Source organism: Rhinopithecus bieti, unplaced genomic scaffold, assembly GCF_001698545.2.
Source record: "Rhinopithecus bieti isolate Rb0 unplaced genomic scaffold, ASM169854v2 scaffold_59220, whole genome shotgun sequence".
Taxonomy (NCBI): Eukaryota; Metazoa; Chordata; class Mammalia; order Primates; family Cercopithecidae; genus Rhinopithecus; species Rhinopithecus bieti.
Window position 1 is genome coordinate 155,317 of NW_016822842.1, and position 20,615 is coordinate 175,931.

The window sequence follows — 20,615 nt, forward strand, 5'->3', positions numbered from 1 at the left end:
GGGAAGCGTCTTAAAGCCAGTGGTCTCGGTTCCCTGGACTGGTGTGGAAAGAGCACAAGACTAGAAGCCCAGGCAGCTTACAGCCAGGCTCCCCTTGCCCCGTGCCTCTGAGCTCTTAGGACAGTCATCCTCCGCTACGGGGGAGCTAACGTGGTATAGAGCAGCAGTCTTCAAGCTTTTTGGTTTCAGGACCCCTTAACACTCTCAAAAGTATTGAAGACCCCAAAGAGCTTTTGTTTATGTGGGATATGTCTGTTGACATTTATTGAGAAATTACATATTTAGTTACATATGAATTTAAAATATCAGTAATAAACCCATTATATGTTATGATATAAATCACATTTTAATGGAAAACTATTTTACAAAGCAAAATAAAATTAGAAAGTGTCACTCCTTTACAGTTTTAGAAATCTTTTAAATTTGGAACTTCATAGAAGTGAAAAGGGCAAATCATGTCTTAACAATATTAGGAAAATTGTTTTTACCTCAGAGACAGAGGAGGCCCAGGGCTACACTTGGAAGAACGCTGCATGGAAGGACAACCGTGAACGTTGAAGTTGGGCACAGTGGGCGGAAATCCCTGCTGATACATTTTTCTTCTGGTGCGACAGGCCTCACTTTTCTTGTCTGTAAAAGGGAATTACTATCACCTGCCTCAAACTATTGAGAGGATTAAGTAGGGAAAGTACAGAACACTCTAGATAGCAAACTTAGCCAGCCTCTTTTTGGGGGGCCTCAGTTTCCTCATTTGTTAGACAAAGGGCTGGATTGAAAAATATCTAAAGCGCTCCCCAGCTTCAACAGGCTGTGGTTGAGCAGTGAGAAATGTTCCAGAATTCCACACAGTCCCACTCCAGCTCCAGAGGCTGCGTTTCCCTTTTCAGCTCATGCTGACACAAAGGTACATTCTGTTCAGCGGCGCGTGGAAAAACATGTGAATTCAGTTAGAAGCGCACTTCAGACTCCTCCAGGACGCCCTTGTTCTTCTAATCTTGCATGCTAACTTAGATATGCGTCTGTCACTCACAACATGCCCATGATGCTGCCTAGGGGATGTGTCCCCCCCATGCAAAGAAATCCAGGTACACAGAAGCACAGATATCCCTAACCCCGAAGCGCCTCCACAAGGCAGGGTGTGCATGTGCCTGTGCAGAGACAGGTGAGCCCCGGCGCGCACGGTCGTGCCCAGCACACGAAGGCACAAGTACAAGCTCACACGCATGCACTCACGCGCAGCCACACACGCGGATGGCCCCAGAGACCGCCCGGGAGGGCACACAGCGGCCACTCCTCCCCTTCGGTGACTCCCAGACTCGGGCCTCCCACCGCCGCCCCGCGCGCGCCCCCGCCGCCCGCGCCGCAGTCCGCATCCACCCCGCGCGGTCAGCCCCGGCTGCGGCTCCAGCTCCGCGCTTCTCTCCCGAGCCGGATCGCGGGAGCGAGCAGGGGGAGGGGACCGCAGCCCGGCGGCCCGAGGGCAGAAGAGTCCCTGCCAGGCGGGCCCCTGGAGCTGCGTGCAGCAGCTGCCGGTGGCCGGGACGGTGCCCAGCCCGCAGGCGGGGTGGCCCAGCCGTCGGGAGCGGTTGGGTGTGGGTCCGCGGCGCCATGGCGGGGCTGCGGGCCAGGCGGGGCCCGGTGCCGGGGCTGCTGGCGCTCTCCGCGCTCGGCTTCTGCCTCATGCTGCAAGTCAGCGCTAAGAGGCCCCCCAAGACGCCCCCCTGCCCGCCCAGCTGCTCCTGCACCAGGGACACCGCCTTCTGCGTGGATTCAAAGGCAGTGCCCAGGAACCTGCCCTCGGAGGTCATCTCCCTGTGAGTGTCCAGCCCCGGCCTTGGGGGTGGGGAGGGAGAGGAGGCCGAGGACAGCTCTGGGAGAGGACAGGAGAACCCTCGCTCCCCCTCTTCAGAGTGTGGGGACCAGGGGGGCTGCAGGGGTCCTCAGGGCTGGAGAGTCCAGGCACCAGTCGGGTAGGGAGTTCTGCAGCTTTGCAGCCTCAGCGGCCATGGGTGGGGAAAGCAGGAGTTCACCACCAAGAATGAATCATCACCACCACCTACTGTGTGCTGGGCTCCAGACCTGGGCGGGGGGGTTGCTTACACGAGCATGTGGACCCCTGCCTGTGATGTCACACCAAGGGCAGGAGAGTGGCAGCCAGGGCAGGTGGGAATGAGCTGTGCCCTCCCAGCATCCTGGCATGGGGCACACGCTTGCCACTGACCAGCCACTTGGCACCCAGCCCGGCCAGCCTGTCACTTGCAACAGCCAGCCTCTGGGGCTTCCCTTGTCTGTGGGACCAGAGAGGTTGTGAAGTCCTTGGGGACCAGGATGTCAGCCCCCACCCCCATGCCCCATCTTTCAACAGCACCCAGCCCATTGTGGGTGTTTGGATGATGATGGTAACGGTGTGGGTGATGGAACCTTTTCTTGCGTGAGAGGGAAGCTGAGCCTGGGGCCATGGGTGCCCCAAGAGGCAATAGGGGAGGACCGTGGTGAAGGCAGGCAGTGAGTTTGGGAAGAGAAGGGAAAGACACAGGTGGGGGCCAAGGTCGGTGAAATGGGGCGTTTCCAGGGCAAGTGAGTACAAAAGCCTCTGCCCTCCGTGTTCACCTCTCCCTGCCTCAGCACAGCCCCTGCAGACCCCACAGTACTGACTCGGGTGTCCCCGCAGGACCCTGGTGAATGCTGCCTTCTCAGAGATCCAGGATGGAGCGTTCTCCCACCTCCCGCTGCTGCAGTTCTTGTATGGATAGGGCCTTGTGGAAGGGTTGGGGGAGCTGTGGGGAGGGTAGCAGGGAACAGATCCTGGGCTGGGGAGAGGGAGAGTGGACAGAAGCAGCCTCTGGAGACAAAGATGCAGGTGTCCCTTGTGTTTGTTCTGATAGGATGTACCCAAAAGGTGGGGCAGCCTGGAGTCAGGGGAGTCGGGGCAGCAGGAGGACAGCTAGGGATGGCACAGAGAAGCCAAGCACGGGGGATCTGGGGATGGGCTTGGTGCCTCTGGAGACCCAAGAGAACTGGGTGCGATAACCTGGGCTAGTGCCTAAGGTGGGTACTGTGGGACCATCTTAGAGACAGGTGACCCCAGGAATCACGGATCCCAGAAAGAGCTGGGGGCTGAAAGAAAGGGATGGCAGGAGTGTCTCCAACTCTACAAGATGCCGTCCATGAGGGACAGTTGTCCATGATGGGCTGGAGTGGGACAGAATGAGGGTGGGGGAGAGGGAGAGGAGATGCCACTGGGGAGGGCCAGGAGCTGGCTTGACAAGAGAACTCTGCCTCCGCCCATGTTTAGGAGCCAACAGGGACCCTGGGAGCTTCTGGGGCCAGAACAGGCTCCTGCCTGGCCTTGTTGCCCAGGTGGCCCAGGGATTCCCTATGGGCAGCCAGGTCTTGGGGAAGCCCAGGGCTGAGGCAGTGGGCTGGGGGCTGGGGCAGCAGGCACACCCTTGGAAGCTCTAATTCCACCTTTGTCTCTGCAGGTTACTCAACTCCAACAAGTTTACACTGATTGGAGACAATGCCTTCACAGGACTGTCGCACCTGCAGTATCTGTGTGTGGGAGGGAAAGGGGCAATGGGAAAGAACAAGGGAGGGGGACCCCAGGCCTGGGAGGCGGAGGGACTGGGTAGGGATTGGATGAGAATGCCATGGGAGGGGGAGGTGATGGGAGGTGAGAGCCCTTGCATCCCATGATGGCAGGACCCGAGCAGAAGGTCGTTTCATTCGTTTTGCCTCTACCCTACCTGATGTCCTATCCCTATGGCTTGATGATGCCAGACTCCATTTGGAAACCTGTCTTGGGGACATGGGCTGAAATCTAGGCTGGGGCATAGGGTGAGTGCTGCTGGGGGTCTGGCATCCTGTGTGACCACTGAGGCAAGTTCCCGCTTTCCCCAGCTTCATTGAGAACAATGACATCTGGACACTATCCAAGTTCACCTTCCGAGGACTTAAGTCCTTGACTCACCTGTGAGTACGTCACACATATCCACATTGTACCAAAGCCCCACCTCTCCTGTGGCCTTTGGCCTTGGTCATGATCTTCAGATGACCTGGGGGTCTCTCTTGCAGCTCGCTGGCCAACAATAACCTGCAGACACTGCCCAGAGACATCTTTCGGCCCCTGGACATCCTGAATGACTTGTAAGGCCCAAGTCCTACCTCTTCCAACAGTGCCACAGAGGGTGCATCCCTGGAGGGAGTGATGTGGGAGTCAGAACTGGGATGGTCATAAGGTCTTGAGAAGCTGGGAGGGCTTGGGTCCGGGGGCCCCCGAGAAGGTGAGGAGGTGGAGTTAGATATAGATGGTAGCCTTACAAATTGGATTTTTCCTCAAAGTGCGCCTGAGACACCATGTGTGTATGTTTTTTTGTTTGTTTGTTTTGTTTTATGGTGTTTTTTTTTTTTTTTTTTTTTTTTTTTTTGAGATGGAGTCTAGCTCTGTCGCCCAGGCTGGAGTGCAGTGGTGCGATCTCGGCTCACTGCAAGCTCCGCCTCCCGGGTTCACGCCATTCTCCTGCCTCAGCCTCCCGAGTAGCTGGGACTACAGGTGCCCGCCACCGCGCCCGGCTAATTTTTTTTATTTTTAGTAGAGACGGGGTTTCCCTGTGGTCTCGATCTCCTGACCTCGTGATCTGCCAGCCTCGGCCTCCCAAAGTGCTGGGATTACAGGCGTGAGCCACCGCGCCCAGCCGGTATTTTTTTTTTAGATGGAGTCTCACTCTGTCACCCAGGCTGGAGTACAGTGGCACAATCTTGGCTCACTGCAACCTGCACCTCTTGGGTTCAAGTGATTCACCCTCAGCCTTCTGAGTAGCTGGGACTACAGGCGCCCGCCACCACACCTGGGTAATTTTTTGTATTTTTAGTAGAGACGGGGTTTCACCATGTTGGCCAGGCTGGTCTCAAACTCCTAACCTTGTGATCTGCCAACCTCGGCCTCTCGAAGTGCTGGGATTACAGGCGTGAGCCACCATGCCCGGCCAAAAATGTGCTTTTCAAGGCTGGGTATGGTGGCTCATGCTTGTAATCCCAGCACTTTGGGAGGCCAAGGAGGGCGAATCACCTGAGGTCAGGAGTTTCAGACCAGCCTGGCCAACATGGTGAAACCCCATCTGTACTAAAAATACAATAATTATCTGGGTGTGGTGGCAGGTGCCTGTAATCTGGGCTACTTGGAAGGTTGAGGCAGGAGAATCACTTGAACCTGGGAGGCAGATGTTGCAGTAAGTCAAGATCGTGCCATTGCACTCCAGCCTGGGCAACAAAAGCAAAACTCAGTCTCAAAAAATTAAAACAAAAACAAAAAACAAAAAAATGCACTTTTTAAAAAAAAAATTATTTTTTTTTAGACAGAGTCTTGCTCTGTCACCCAGGCTGGAGTGCAGTAGTGCCATCTCAGGTCACGGCAACCTCTGTCTCTCGGGTTCAAGTAATTCTGCTTCAGCTTCCCGAGTAGCTAGGATTACAGGCATGCACCACCACACCCGGCTAATACTTGTATTTTTAATAGAGACGGGGTGTCTCCATGTTGGTCAGGCTAGTCTTGAACTCTCGACCTCAGGTGACCCGCTCGCCTCTGCCTCCCAAAGTGCTGGGATTACAGGCGTGAGCCACTGTGCCCGGCCAACATGTGCTTTTTTTTTTTTTTTTTTTTTTGAGACAGAGTCTTGCTCTATTGCCCAGGCTGGAGTGCAATGGGGTGATCTCCGCTCACTGCAATCTCTGCCTCCCGGGTTCAAGCAATTCTCCTGCCTCAGCCTCCCAAGTAGCTGGGACCACAGGTGTGTGCCACCACACCTGAGTAATTTTTGTATTTTTAGTAGAGATGGGATTTCACCATGTTGGCCAGGTTGGTCTCAAACTCTTGACCTTGCGATCCACCCACCTCAGCCTCCCAAAGTGCTGGGATTACAGGTGTGAGCCACCACGCCCAGCCTGTGCTTTTTAAATTTATATTTGATTGGACTCCACATTAAAGTCCAATCAGGGGGAGGAGAGTTTGAAAGTTTTGAGTAAGTAGTATATAGCATATAGTAGTATATAGCATAGCCACACTCATTTATCATTATTTATAAGAAAATAAAAGCCTTGGAATGTGGGAGGCTTAGAGGAGCAGGGATGCAACGTACTGCTGTTCAGGTTGCATACTGCAAAAGCCAACCTGGCCAAAAAGGTCAACAAGGGCTGAAACTGACTCCATATTCTGCTGGCCAAGCCTGTGTCTATGGGGCTGCATCCAGCCAGAGGAAAACTTTTCTCTAATCAATACGAAGATGCATGTGAAAGACTCGCAGCAGCCTTGACCAGCTCTATTTCTGAAAACCTGGAGGGCCTGGGTGGGCAGAGCCCTGAGAGCCTGTCTCTCTCTGTGCCTTCCTCCTCTGCCCTCATGATGTAGGGACCTGCGGGGCAACTCACTCAACTGCGACTGCAAGGTGAAGTGGTTGGTGGAGTGGCTGGCACACACCAACACCACGGTGGCGCCCATCTACTGCGCCAGCCCTCCCCGCTTCCAGGAGCACAAGGTGCAGGACCTGCCGCTGCGGGAGTTCGACTGCATCACTACGGGTAGGAGGTGCCCCTGCCTTGGGTGTCAGTCCACGTCTACCCCAAGGCAGCTTTACAGGTGTGAAACCCCCCCAACCCTGCCCCACGACACCCAGTGGCAGCAGTAAAGCAACCACCGTCACCCAAGCAGCCCTTCCCTTCTCCCTCTGGTCTTCAGTAACACACCTCTCATCTTGCAGATTTTGTGCTGTACCAGACCCTGTCCTTCCCAGCAGTGTCAGCTGAGCCCTTTCTCTACTCCAGTGACCTCTATTTGGCTCTGGCCCAGCCAGGTGTCAGTGCCTGCACCATCCTGAAGTGGGACTATGTCGAGCGGCAGCTTCGAGACTATGACAGAATCCCAGGTACCTGGTTCTGCTGGCCCTTGCCAGGGGGAGGGGGGAGTGGACTCCGTCATTCAACCCCATTAAGTTCCTGTAGGTAGAGGAATAGATGAGACATACCCTCTGCCCACAAGAACTTTCCAGTCTTTGGGAGGAGGCCAATATATACACAGATAACATCCATATGATAGGCAGGTGTTAAGAGGGAGATATGAACACGATGCTCTAGCAGCACAAAGGACAAGCCTACCCTGGGCAATCAGGGAAGGCTTCCTGGTGGAGGGGGAATACCTAAGCTGAGTCTTGAAGGAGAGAGGAAAGGGAGGACTCAGAGGTGATCCCCAGGTTTCTGGCTTACATAATTAGATGGACTGGGAAATGAGGAGGAGACAGGAGTGACTATTGAGCAGTTTTGGATCTACTGAGTTTGAACTGAGTCTTGAAAGCTGAAGGAGACTTAGCTAGGAGCAAAAAAAGTGGAAAGAGTGTTTTGGCAGAGGGAACAGCATGAACAAAGTCAAGGAGGTGTGCAATAACTTAGTATGTGACTGTGTGTATGTGTGCAAATCATAAGCAGCTTGTATGACAAGGGATAAGGTTCAAGGTGGGGAGTGGCAACCAGATATTCATGCGTACCAGCTCATTGACAGGGTTTAGGCAGAATGTGTGATCCAGTCTGCATTTTAGAAAGCTTCTTGCATGGAAAAAGGCTAGGTGTGGGGCCAGACATGAGGGCAGAACAGCAGGGGGATATGTGCCTGTCTGCTAGAGGGGTGCTGGAGCCTGGATACAAGACAGTAGCAGTGGGGATGGAGGGAGATATTTAGAAAGAAGGGTTAAACTGACACCAGATAAAATAGAAAACTTACATTGCCCTGTCTCCATTAAGGAACTTGAAGTCAGTATTAAAGAAAAAAACAAAAACAAAACACCTTCCCCTAAAAAAACCTCCTGGCCCAGAGAGCTCCCCTGGTGAACGCTATCAAACATTTAAGGAGGAACTAACACCAATCTACATACACACTATTAGAAAGTAGAAGGGAAGGCTGTCGGGACTTGAGGACTGATCAGGGAAGGGTGAGTGGAGGAGAGAAGGGTGTTAGGGATGACTGCCAGGTTTCTGGATTGGGAGACTAGTGGAGCCACAGCTGAAATCAAGAACAGAGGAGGAGGAGGGCAGGCTCAGTGATCGGTATGGAGCTCAATTGTGAGTTGTGAGTCGTGACTGAGTTTGAGGTGCTTGTGTGTGTGTGTGGGCCAGGAGAGTCTGAGGGAGGATTAGGAGCTGGGGTGTGGCATGGGGATCATTAGCATCTGGGCAGGGCAGACCAAGCTCCAAAGAAGGGATTTAGGCAGTGACTGCCAGAGCCTGAGGCTCTACACAAATTTCTCTTGGGGGAAAAGGTGGGGTTGTAGTGAGAAGGAAAGAGGGGTGAATTGGGGATGTCAAAGTGGAGATGCTGGGCAGCAGCTGAAGACCCCAGGACAGGTGAGCAGTGTGTGGTTTGATGTGCCTGGTGCCCGAGAAGGGCTCCGATGAAGCTGATTGTGAGTACAGGTGCCCATGGGCATGCATTCTTGTACATAAAAGCCCTTTCAAAAGTGAGAACTCTTGGGAGGATGTGTTCTCATGCGCTGTGATGCAAACAGCAAGGTGTCTTGGGTATACTTAAGATTCCTCTCCCCTCTGTGGATCCACTCAAATTCTTCCTCCCTTCCCTGCCTGGCCACTGCCAGTGTGGTAGCTTTGGGCAAGTCACTTGCTCTATCTGAGCCTCAGTTTCTTTCTGTGTGAAACGGACAAAATCACAGGGTCCTTTCCAGAGTGATGAATTCCTCATCGACGTTAACATGTGCTTACATTCAGCACAGTGACTGCACACAATACAAATTCAATAACTGACATTACGGTTAAGCAACGAGTCACTATCAAGGGACACCTATTTTGTGCTGTATCAGCTTATATTTGAACCCTAGGGGTATGGGCAGAACAAGGGTGATACTAAAACTGGTTATTAGCTGTGAAACAACTGGAAAGCATTGAGCGCTCAGTGGATGAACTTCAGTGTGGGTGGAATGGTATAGCGCAGAGTCTTAGTCCTGGCCCAAGGTTGGAAGGGACTGGCCTTCTCCAAGGGGGTGGGATGGAGTGGGAGCTGCCAGCCTGCCTGATGCTGCCTGCCCCTGTCCTGGCACAGCCCCCTCTGCAGTGCACTGCAAGCCGATGGTGGTGGACAGCCAGCTGTATGTGGTCGTGGCCCAGCTGTTTGGCGGCTCTTACATTTACCACTGGGATCCCAACACCACGCGCTTCACAAAGCTGCAGGACATCGACCCACAGCGTGTGCGCAAGCCTAATGACCTAGAAGCCTTCCGTATCGACGGCGACTGGTACTTTGCCGTGGCCGACAGCTCCAAGGCAGGCGCCACCAGCCTCTACCGCTGGCACCAGAATGGCTTCTACTCCCACCAGGCGCTGCACCCCTGGCACCGTGACACCGACCTGGAGTTTGTGGATGGCGAGGGCAAGCCACGGCTGATTGTGTCCAGCAGCTCCCAGGCACCGGTCATCTATCAGTGGAGTCGCACCCAGAAGCAGTTTGTGGCCCAGGGTGAGGTGACTCAGGTACCTGATGCCCAAGCTGTGAAACACTTTCGTGCCGGCCGCGACAGTTACCTGTGCCTCAGCCGTTACATCGGTGACTCCAAGATCCTGCGCTGGGAGGGTTCCCGCTTCTCGGAGGTGCAGGCCCTGCCCTCCCGGGGCTCACTGGCCTTGCAGCCCTTCCTTGTGGGTGGCCGCCGCTACCTGGCGCTGGGCAGCGATTTCTCCTTCACCCAGATCTACCAGTGGGATGAAGGACGACAGAAGTTTGTACGGTTCCAGGAGCTGGCTGTGCAGGCTCCTCGGGCCTTTTGCTACGTGCCTGCTGGGGATGCCCAGCTACTCCTGGCCCCTAGTTTCAAGGGACAGACGCTGGTTTATAGACACATTGTGGTGGATCTCAGTGCCTAGGGGGGTGCCGAGGCCTCTGGGCTCCTCAGGGTGGCCACTGGAGGATGGGTAGGGGCCTCTGTGAGCACCACGTGTGCCCGTGTGAAGACGCGAGGCCAGCCTACATCCATGCCCTTGCATCTGCACATGCCCAGTGTGCAGGCACACCCCATGGACTGGCCCAGGAGTACATGCATCATCACTGCAATCAGCATGAACACCAGGCACCCCTGGGACACCTAGCGCCCAGTTCCTGTGACCCCAACCATAGCCCCCCCTCCTCTGCAGCCTTCCCCACATTCTGCCCCCTGTCTTATGCATATGAGTGGTGCAGGGTGCTGGGAGCGAGGGGGGCGCATCCTCCTGTCCTTGTGCTTCTCCTCCTACCCCTGTGGTCTTTCCTGTTGGTGCTCCAGGCATTGTTTACCTGCTCTTGCTCCCCACTGTAGCCCACAGCCATATCTGTCATGCTTCCCCAGGGGCACTCACCCCTGCCCCAACCTGTCTGCATGCTCACATGGACGCGGACAGACACACTCAGTTACACACTCACACGCCCGGTCTGCACTCGGTGTCTGTCTGTAAACATGTCAGGACACGTGTGCATACAAGCAGATTCAGCACTGCCTACCAGGCTCTCCTGTTACCTTGCCTCTCTACTTGGAGGGGGCCCCCTTTGCTCACCCCCAGCGTGCCCCCCCCGGAACTGATAAGGATGAGAATGGTGGTGCCAGCTTCTGAGGGCCTGCTTGGCCTCCTGGGGGCAAAGCCCCTCTGCCCGAAGCAATAACAACAGCAGCAAAAGCGGCCCCGGAGAGCTGCCAGGGGTGTCTGTCTCTGTTCTCCTTCTCATTTCCTTCATGGCCCTGAATCCCAGCTCACCCATGGATGGAAGACCCCCCCCTCAACTGAAAGCCTTTCTGCCTTCCTTCCTGTGGCTGTTGCTTTCTCAGGCTTGGACTGTCCCCTGGTTCACCCTGTCTTTGGGATGTGGCCCCCGAGCTGGGCAGGCTTCTTGGGTGGATTAGAGAGCTGGCCGAGCTACAAGAGCTGGCTGAGCTACCTGCAAGGGTGCCCACAGTGGAGCTTGGCCTGAGGGCATGTTGTAGCCCTGGCCCCCCCAGTCCACAGAGGCCCCCAGGAACACTGCCTTTCAGTGGACGGGGTGGGGACTGGTGGGAGGGGCCCCACGAGCCTAGCTTCTGCTGCCCTCTGCTGTCTGCTGAGATGCCAAGCTAGTGGAGAGGGAGTGGGCTGGGGTGGCCCTGCCCTGTGCCCAAATGGTGTGATGCTCCTTGTGGCAGGATACCAGGGTACTGGGGGGCAATGCTATGATTCACTTGCTTCAAATAAAAAGCTCCCTCCCCATAACCGGCTCTCGGGTGTCATCAAAATGTTTCATTGAAAACGGAGCCTGGCCCTGCCTGCCCTGCCACCCACGGGGAGCCTGGCAATGGCTTCCAGACCTTCTTCCTCCTGGCTCCCTTCTTTCTGAGACGTGGGCATCCCCAAGGTCAGCTGGGGCTGGGGTCAGGAGTTCCCAGGGATGACACTCTGGTGCTGGCGTGATGAGTCTCCAGCACCTGGGGCTGACTCACAGCTAGTGTTCCTTCCTGGAGATTATAGTCCGGGCACCCACGAAGACTTGAGTCTGTCCTGCTGTCAGGCCAACTCCAACCAGCGGGGCTGAGGATGATCTCAGCAGTCCCTCTTCTTTTATCCGGATCCCTGTTCCTCCACTGGGCAAATGTCTGTCATTGCCACCACATCCACCCAGATGAGACCTGGGAGTCCTAGGTGACATCTGGATTTCTCTTCTCCCATATTTCATAAGCCACCAAGTCCTCTCCATTCTTTGTCCCAAAGGTTTGGGCGCTTTTTGTTTTGCTCTTTCCCAGCTCAAAGCTTTGTCCAAACCCTCCTCGTCACCCATTGTCTTGGGTCACTTGCCAGCCCCCGCCAACCCGCTTCTCAGTCTGAATTTTTTTTTTTTTTTTTAGTTGAGTTTCGCTCTTGTTGCCCAGGCTGGAGTGCAATGGCGCGATCTCGGCTCACCACAACCTCTGCTTCCCAGGTTCAAGCGATTCTCCTGCCTCAGCCTCCCAAGTAGCTGGGGTTACAGGAATGCACCACCATACCCAGCTACTTTTTTTGTATTTTTAGTAGAGATGGGGTTTCTCCATGTTGGTCAGGTTGGTCTCGAACTCCTGACCTCAGGCGATCTGCCGGCCTCGGCCTGCCAAAGTGCTGGGATTATAGGCATGAGCCACTGGCCTGGCCTTTTTTTTTTTTTTTGAGATAGAGTTTCTCTCTTGTTACCCAGGCTGGAGTAAGGTGGCCCTGTCTTGGCTCACTGCAACCTCTGCCTCCCAGGTTCAAGGGATTCTCCTGCCTCAGCCTCTCGAGTAGCTGGGACTACCACCATGCCCAGTTAATTTTTGTATTTTTAGTAGAGATGGAGTTTCACCATGTTGGCCAGACTGGTGTTGAACTCCCGACCTCAGGTGATCCGCCCGTCTCGGCCTCCCAAAGTGCTGAGATTATAGATGTGAGCCACCCTCTCGGCCATCGGTCTGATCTTTCTAACACACACGTTCCTCCTGTCCTCCCCTGCTCAGGAACCTGCCTTGGCTTCCTGCTCAACAAGCCCATGAGCCTCTGCCCAACATGAAGATCTCATGTGACCTGGTCCCACTGTACACACCTAAGCCCTGTGGGCAGTCAGGGTCCCTCAACATCTCTGTGAGTGGAGTTGAGAGAGCCTAAGACCATCAGATGGGGGATGGGTGGGGTCAGTGCTCAGGGTGTCAGTGCAAGTAATGGGGTCTCGGGGACAGCAAGCTGAATGGCAAAACAGGTGTTGTCGAGCAGCTGGGACCCCTCTTCTCCTCTTCCCCCGTGGGCTTGAGTAAACGGAATCCTTTTGTGGCCTTGTGTGGTTTGGCGATAGTGCAAGGGACAGGAGATGGAAACGGGGCAAATGATAGATCCTTGGGCAGGGGTGCTTGCTGTGTGACCCTGGGCAGGTCAAATCCCTTCTCTGGGTCTCCAGGTTTTCATTTGTCCTTCAGAGCCCCTTTCAGCTCTCGCATGTCACAAAACCCCCTTCATTTCTCTGTCTTCAGCGAGCACCTGTGAGCAGCTGGGCGCAGAGGATTGGGTCATAGTCAGAGAGCCCAGGGAGCTCACAGCCAGCCCAGGGAGTGGAGAACTGGAAACAGTGGGGTCTGGAGCCTGGATAACATGGGTGTGAATTCTGGCTCAGTCCCTTCCCATGGTGTGAGATTTCAAGCAAGTCAGCTGATTTCCCTGAGCTTCAATTTCTCCTTCTGTGAAGCAGATTTTAAAACTCCACTTCATGAGTTCTTGATTCTGCCAGCCGGGTGAAACCAGCTAGTAACACTCAGCCACGTTACTTAGTCTATTTGTGCCTCGGTTTTTCTTATTTATAAAATGAGTATAATCGTGGTACCTACCTGACAGGGTTTGTTTGTTTTTTCCAGCTTAGGCTGGAGTGCAGTAGTGTGATCTTGACTCACTGCAACCTCCGCCTCCTAGGTTCAATTAATTGTCCTGCCTCAGCCTCCCAAGTAGCTGGGACTACAGAAGCATGCCCCCTGCCTGGCTAATTTTCATATTTTTAGTAGAGATGGGGTTTCACCATGTTCGCCAGGCTGGTCTTAAACTCCTGACCTCAATGATCTGCCCTCCTCGGCCTCCCAAAGTGTTGGGATTACAGGCATGAGCCACTGCGTCCTACCCTGACAGGGTTATTTCTCATGAGAGTGAAATGCATTAGTATATGTAAGTCCATTGGTGTAGTGTTTTGCCTTGGTCTATAGGAATATATGAAAACAGAAGTGGCTCAGAGAAGGGTGTTTTGTGCAAGAGGAGGAGGTGGATCTTTGGAGAGAACTGTCTGTGGGTGACGGTTCCTCACCCATCCTCAGTCTCGGAGCCCTTGTGCCCCATATCTTACCTGTAGCCTCTGACCTGGCCTCCTCGCCCCCAGCAATAGGTGACTTACCTGCTTTCCACCTCCTCAAACATGCTCTTAGCTTAGCAGGCTCCTCCATCATCCTGGGGAGGCCTGTCCTTCTTTTCCAAACGGGAAACGAGCCCTTATCCTGTGCTTGGGAGAGGTTGCCAGGGGAAGTGGGTTGAGTCTCCCAGACATACTGGCACTCTGCTGCCCAGTAGAAAGATAAATATCACTTTGACAGCTGCAGCCCCCGGGGGGAGCTCTTCTGATGGGTGGGAGGCACTTTCCTCCCTTGGCCTGAGTGCCCAGCTTTCTGTGTGTGCCTGCTGGGTCACTTGCCCTGGGGCTTGTCCACGTCCAGAGTGCTGCTTAGCAACCCAGTAGAACTGGGTGACTGTGTCAACAGCTAAGGACCAAAGGCTGCAAGAGGCAAGGTCCACTCACTCTGCCAAGACCAGGGATGGTGACACTCCTCGGCTGCCAGCCTCTTGCCCTCCCTGCTGAGCCTTGCTGTCAGTGCAGACCTCTGACATCTCTTCTCTTAGATTTCCCAAGCACAGGCATTGGGACCAGGAGTCTTCATACGTGAGACCATTCCAGCTGAGTGGGCTTTGGGTGAGCCCAGGGAACGTTTCCCAGCAAATGGGGGTAGACAGAGGCCTGTGATGCTAAGGTCAGGCATGTGGCCCCAGAAGGCAGCCAGCGGGGAAGGGACAGTTCTGCAGCACGCACCAAAGGACCTGAGGCTCACATGTGCAGTGACCTCCTGAGTCATGGATGTCCCTTTCCTCCTGAGCTGCTCCCCTTGTCAGTCACACCTTTCCTCCTTCAGGGAGACCCAGGACACTTTTCACCTAGAGAACCATGTCTGTGCCTAAAGATGGACAGGGGCTGGGGCCTTCCTTAGGGGTTCCTCTAGTCCTTGGCCTTTTTTTTTTTTTTTTTTTGAGACGGAGTCTCGCTCTGTCGCCCAGGCTGGAGTGCAGTGGCCGGATCTCAGCTCACTGCAAGCTCCGCCTCCCGGGTTTACGCCATTCTCCTGCCTCAGCCTCCAGAGTAGCTGGGACTACAGGCGCCCGCCACCTCGCCTGGCTAGTTTTTTGTATTTTCAGTAGAGACGGGGTTTCACCGTGTTAGGCAGGATGGTCTCGATCTCCTGACCTCGTGATCCGCCCGTCTCGGCCTCCCAAAGTGCTGGGATTCCAGGCTTGAGCCACCGCGCCCGGCCTCCCTTGGCCTTTTTGGTTATTCCAATGTGTGTGTGTAAGGGGGGCAGGCAAATGTGAGGGGGTGGTTAAGAGAGGAGAGGGAGACATGGAGCCTCGGGGGAGTTTCTGCTGTGGGCTGGTTTCACTGCTAGCTCTCACACCCAGCAATACCAATAAAACTGATGATAATAATTAAGACCATATAATCACCATGTGTTTATTTATCCCCCAGAAGCCTCCTTTCCCTGGCCCCATGATTACCCATTCCATCCTTATGATAGCTGATGGGCGTTAACTGTGGCTCCAATAAAAAGCAGTAACTGCCTGTGTTTCCACCCCCACATGCCCAGACAACTTTGCTCCCACCCTTTGCAGGGTGGGGGGACACGATTTTCAGAGGGAACAACAGAGGCAGTAAGCTGAAGATGTCAAAAAGAATGAAACCTCACAGGGCAAGTAGTAGAAGCAGCAACGTTTGCCTTCTTTTCTAGAGCCTTCTCCCTTCTTCCTGGTGTCTGCCTCCCGCCCAGAGAAACTTCTCCGGTTCCACGATCCTCTGCAGGACCACTCAGCCTGCAGCTGCTGATCTCTCAGAAGACTGATCGAGCCAAGCATGTAGCCACCAGCCGGAAATAAATACCACCGGGTGATACCGGGAAAGTTACTTTTCACCACTGAGCGTCCTATTTCCTACATGGTAAAAAGGATGTTTGCAAAGACTAAGACCTTGCGTGCAAACATGCATTACAAAATGGCAATGGTTGATACTACTATTAAGGGCCCAGTGATATTTGTGTATTTGGCTCAGAGGAATAGGTAGAATTTCAAACTTCTGCTGAAGGAGTGTGGGAGCTGGGAGCCCTACCCAGAATGCCTCAAATCATCGCGGTCAGCCTGCCCCGGAGTCAGGGCTCTGGAAAGGCATCCCAGAGGGAAGGGAACCCCTGAAACCTGCGGGGGCGAAGAGTCCCTCAGGTTCCCTCTCCCCCCACGCCTCCCCCCTTTCTCTCCTGGACCTACTGGTGTGAGACCCGGACTTGGGGGCGCTCAGCCAAGTTTCCTGCCTGAGCCTGCAGAGATCCTCCCTTCTACCCCACCAACTGCATCTCATGCCTTTACCCATTTCACAGAGGGGAAAATGAGGCGAGAGGGAAAGACACCAGGAAAAGCCAGTTAAGGGTCGCGAAAACTCTGGAGTCCAGATTTTCTTTGTGTGCCGACCCCCACACGCCCCCTGCTTTTTCGTTACAGCTTCCCACGCTCTAATCTTTCCGATTGGGAAGGTGACTCCACTGTGGGACCCACGCGCGAGTCCCGCGGCACATCGCCCCTTTAAGGGCCCGGCCTCTCACTCCCTGACCTCGCCCCGCCCCCTCCGCGGCCACACTGCGCCTGCGTGGCGAGCCGGAGCCCTGGGGTTGGGCAGCACTCGGTTCCGTGCAACTTTCAAGTGAGTTGCAAACTCCGCCCTGCAGGCCGGTGCTGGTGGCCCGGCGCGCTGGAACCGTGGCGACCCGCTCCAGCGCGGGACCAACAGCAAGGGCCAAGCGCCGGGTTCTCCGCGGCAGGAAGGGCGGGTGGGAGCTGTAACTATCCCGGCCGCGGGGCGCGCCCGCTCCCAAGTCGGCTTCCTCCCCGCCGGGGCCGCTTTGCCTCGGGTCTCCCCATTCTCCAGGTCCCCTGAACTGCACAGTCGGAGGCCGTGGGCGGCGGGCTCTGCCTCCGCCAAGGGACAGCCGGATCGCCCCTCTGCTTCCCGCAACTGCCCTGATCACCCCGTTCCAGCCCTTGAGTGAACGTCCTTCTGAGCGGCTTCCTGGGGTTCTCCCCACGTCCCCAAGGCCGGCAAGATGGTGTCCTGGATGATCTGTCGCCTGGTGGTGTGAGTATGGCCGCCCTCAGACCTCCTCTACCCCGGGGTGCCGTCCCACCCCTGTGGTGGAAGCTGTGGAAGTCTATGGGAGGGGGAACTTTCTGAGCTCCACCCTCCAGCACTCCATACCAGGGTTAACGGACCTGTGGGCTTGCACGCGGTGTCTGGGGTACCGCCCACTCCCCGCCCCACCAAGTCTCGTTGGCTGAGGACGACCCCTGCCACAGGCCACACACACTGCAAACAGATGCCTGGGGCCGAGGGCCACAGGCCTACTTTGCTGCCCCTTGGCAAACACTAGGTGATATGGCACGTTGTGGGCGGAGAATCCAGGTGCCTGCTTGCCATCTGAGCAGTCACATGACTTACCATCCTGCTCCTCACCTTTGAGTACGCCAACACCTGGCTCCCATAGCACCGTCTGCAGCCCGGCAGTGCCAGGTCTGGTGACCCTGGGCCTGATTGCATGCCCATGGGAGGGGACAGTCTGGTGTTCTCACCTACTTCGTGGAGTGGCTGTCCTCTTGCTCCATCACACACCCATGGGCCACCAGTGCAGGCCTGGGCAGGCTTGGATGTTTGTAAACAGCAGGGTGGGGAGGTGGCCTCCAGGGCTCTGACTCAGGCACAGGTTGTACAAGCCAAGCGAGAAAAACAGGGCGGGTACTGCCACCTTGCACCCCAGTAGGGGGAAATGGCCACCTGGCAAGGTGGGAGTGGGGCGTAGTGCCCCTCACACTCCCCATGGGTGCTCTTCCAGGCTGGTGTTTGGGATGCTGTGTCCAGCTTATGCTTCCTATAAGGCTGTGAAGACCAAGAACATTCGTGAATATGTGAGCGTGGGGGTTTGGGTGTGTCTAGTAGGACTCGGTGAGGTGGGGAGGGTCTGAGCTGGCTTCTCCCTCCTCCAGGGGCAAGGTCATGTGGCACATCCTGAGTGGACTGGGGAGGGAGAGAGAATGGGCCCTGTTCAAGAGGGTGTAGACAGAGGGCAAGCCATTGGGGTGCCTGTGGAAGACCTCGTGGGTGAAGCTTGTTGGAGGCGGGCATAGGAATGAGCAGCAATTTCTCAGAGCTCCTGTCCAGCCATGCGTGGGGGAAAGCAGCTATGCAGCCGGACAGGCTCCCTGGAATCTCTGGGCTAGACTGGCCCGGGTTGGGAGTTGGTGCTGCCAGCCCCATGCTGACCTCTGCCGCTCTCACCCCACAGGTGCGGTGGATGATGTACTGGATTGTTTTTGCACTCTTCATGGCAGCAGAGATCGTTACAGACGTTTTTATCTCCTGGTATGGACACAGGGTCTGCAAACCATGGGTCGGGGTGGCCCCCCCCAGCCCTGCTCCTTGGCTCACCCTGCCCCCTGCTCTGTGACAGGTTCCCTTTCTACTATGAGATCAAGATGGCCTTTGTGCTGTGGCTGCTCTCACCCTACACCAAAGGCGCCAGCCTGCTTTACCGCAAGTTTGTCCACCCGTCCCTGTCCCGCCACGAGAAGGTACCCCAGGGGGAGGCGGGAAGGGAGGCTTAGGGGTGGGTGTGAGGGAAAGAGCCCTGAACCTGGGATTTAGGATGCTGGGGATACCAGGGTTCTATCCCAGTCGTGCTGCTGTTGAGGTGCAGGACCTTGACAGGGCCCAGCCTACCTCATCTTCTGGGATAATCAGGTGGGGTGCATATGAATGACCTTTGAGGATGGAAGTTGGTTTGGGGGTAGTGGTGGCAGCAGCTGGAGCATGGCCTGTCACTGAGGTGTGAATGGGTGGCGGCCCTGCTCTTGGTGTGTGTTTGTGGCCCAGATTTGTGGCTCTGGGCACCAGGTGGGGCTGGGCTGGGCTGGGCTGGGTGGTGCCACAATCAGTGGCTTCTCAGAATCTGCAGAGGAAGAGGGACTCTGGCTGTCTACCTGAGCTCTCCTCCCCATCGGGTCCACAGGAGATCGATGCGTACATCGTGCAGGCCAAGGAGCGCAGCTATGAGACCGTGCTCACCTTCGGGAAGCGGGGCCTCAACATTGCCGCCTCGGCTGCTGTGCAGGCTGCCACCAAGGTGCTCCAGGCCCCCAGCCCTCCAGCAGCCCCCATCCCACCGCTAAGGCCCTTTGGGCTCATTCAGCTCCTCTGCCAGGGAGCCCAGAGATGGCAGCTGGGGAGCAGGGGTGAGAAGGTGACAGGGGATATTGGCAGAAGCGTGGAACTGGAGTCAAACCTTCCTTCCTGGCTCTGGCACTGAGTGTGAGCAGCGGCTCCTGCTCTCTGACTTTGGTTTCCTGTTGGTGCCACATTGGCGCGGGGCCAGAAGCTTGCTAAGCAGTTTTCACTTCTGCGTCTCAGCCCCAGTGATGAGCTGGTTGGCCGATTTCCCTGGGCAGTCTCCCCGCTGAAGCCTCTTCCCCCTTACAGAGTCAGGGGGCGCTGGCCGGCAGGCTGCGGAGCTTCTCCATGCAGGACCTGCGCTCCATCCCTGACGTGCCTGCCCCTGCCTACCAGGACCCTCTCTACCTGGAGGACCAGGTGTCCCACCGGAGGCCACCCATTGGTGAGTGGGCAGAGGGACCCAGAGCCAAGCCAGGAGGGATGGCTTCCTTCACTCGCACCATGGCTTCTCCCAAGGCTCGAGGAAGGGCTGGCCTGGCCACAGGCTTTCAGCTTCACCTCCTCCACACAGGGTACCGGGCTGGGGGCCTGCAGGACAGCGACACCGAGGATGAGTGTTGGTCGGATACTGAGGCAGTCCCCCGGGCGCCAGCCCGGCCCCGAGAGAAGCCCCTAATCCGTAGCCAGAGCCTGCGTGTGGTCAAGAGGAAGCCACCAGTGCGGGAGGTCAGTGTGGGAGGACGACAGGAGGGAGGAGGGCTCTGCTGGCTGGTGCTCCCCACACCCTCATGTGTGCCTCCTCTCTCCCCAGGGCACCTCGCGCTCCCTGAAGGTTCGGACGAGGAAAAAGACTGTGCCCTCAGACATGGACAGCTAGGGTCTGCTGCATCTGGCCCCTTCTTACCTCGTGCCCTGCAGGGCTCCAGGGCTATTTGGAGGAACCTTTGGCAGCACATCTGGCCTGCCTGCACCAACTGCCTGGGCCCCGCCCTCCTGACTCCTGCTGATGGTCAATGGCCAGGAGCAGATGCTGCCAAGGCCACATGCACCCACGATGTACCAAAGCAGGCTGGGCCCAGGGTTCTATTTATTGCCTTGCTCTGCCCTCTCCCTTCCCCAGTTGTGGGACAAGAGCCATCCCTGAACCCCTGCAAATGAAACTAAGCGTGCACCTGGGTGTGTTCATTCCCTCCTGTCCTTCAAAGTACTTGATAGCCTTTCATAAGGCCTGGCACGCGTGTCCTGGTTGTGTGTGCGTGTTGGTGAATGAGGTCAGGTTTGCCAATGTTTTGATAAATAAATACATAAAGGGGTTCTGTCTCTCCTGATTCTTACTCCCATTGTTCACATCACTCCCTTGAAATTGAACAGCCCAGTCGCAGCCTAGGTCTAAGGCTGAAGGAGCCCAGTCCTCTGGAGGAGAGAGAACCATTGACAGAGAATTGCAATGCAGCACATGATCTCACAAAGGAGCTCTTGGAGAGCTTTGAGAGCATTGATGGGAAAGTGGGGACCAGTCCAGAGGATGGGTCAGAACCCAAAACTTCAGTTAGGCAGAAGTTAGGCC

At 55.8% G+C, this 20,615-nt stretch overlaps 2 protein-coding genes across 5 annotated transcripts; both read left to right on the forward strand.

Annotated features, from left to right (window-relative positions):
• The first annotated feature begins 1,608 nt into the window (after positions 1 to 1,608).
• LGI3 (leucine rich repeat LGI family member 3) lies at positions 1,609 to 11,267 on the forward strand. The gene is made up of 8 exons (XM_017861149.1): positions 1,609 to 1,814; positions 2,672 to 2,743; positions 3,483 to 3,554; positions 3,901 to 3,972; positions 4,075 to 4,146; positions 6,404 to 6,573; positions 6,753 to 6,917; positions 9,095 to 11,267. Exons 1-8 carry the CDS (start codon positions 1,609 to 1,611, stop codon positions 9,910 to 9,912), a joined length of 1,647 nt encoding a protein of 548 aa, XP_017716638.1. The 3' UTR covers positions 9,913 to 11,267.
• Positions 11,268 to 16,466: 5,199 nt separating this feature from the next.
• REEP4 (receptor accessory protein 4) lies at positions 16,467 to 20,361 on the forward strand. Of its 4 annotated transcripts, XM_017861105.1 has the most exons (8): positions 16,470 to 16,963; positions 17,715 to 17,787; positions 18,165 to 18,241; positions 18,330 to 18,450; positions 18,888 to 19,001; positions 19,355 to 19,490; positions 19,620 to 19,774; positions 19,860 to 20,361. In XM_017861105.1, the coding sequence occupies exons 1-8, from the start codon at positions 16,932 to 16,934 to the stop codon at positions 19,923 to 19,925; spliced, it is 774 nt and encodes a 257-aa protein (XP_017716594.1). In that variant the 5' UTR covers positions 16,470 to 16,931; the 3' UTR covers positions 19,926 to 20,361. The 4 variants fall into 4 exon arrangements, with proteins under 4 accessions (XP_017716596.1, XP_017716597.1, XP_017716594.1 ...); XM_017861107.1 differs by lacking the exon at positions 19,620 to 19,774 and having other exon boundaries at positions 16,467 to 16,963; XM_017861106.1 differs by lacking the exon at positions 17,715 to 17,787.
• The last annotated feature ends 254 nt before the right edge of the window (positions 20,362 to 20,615 follow it).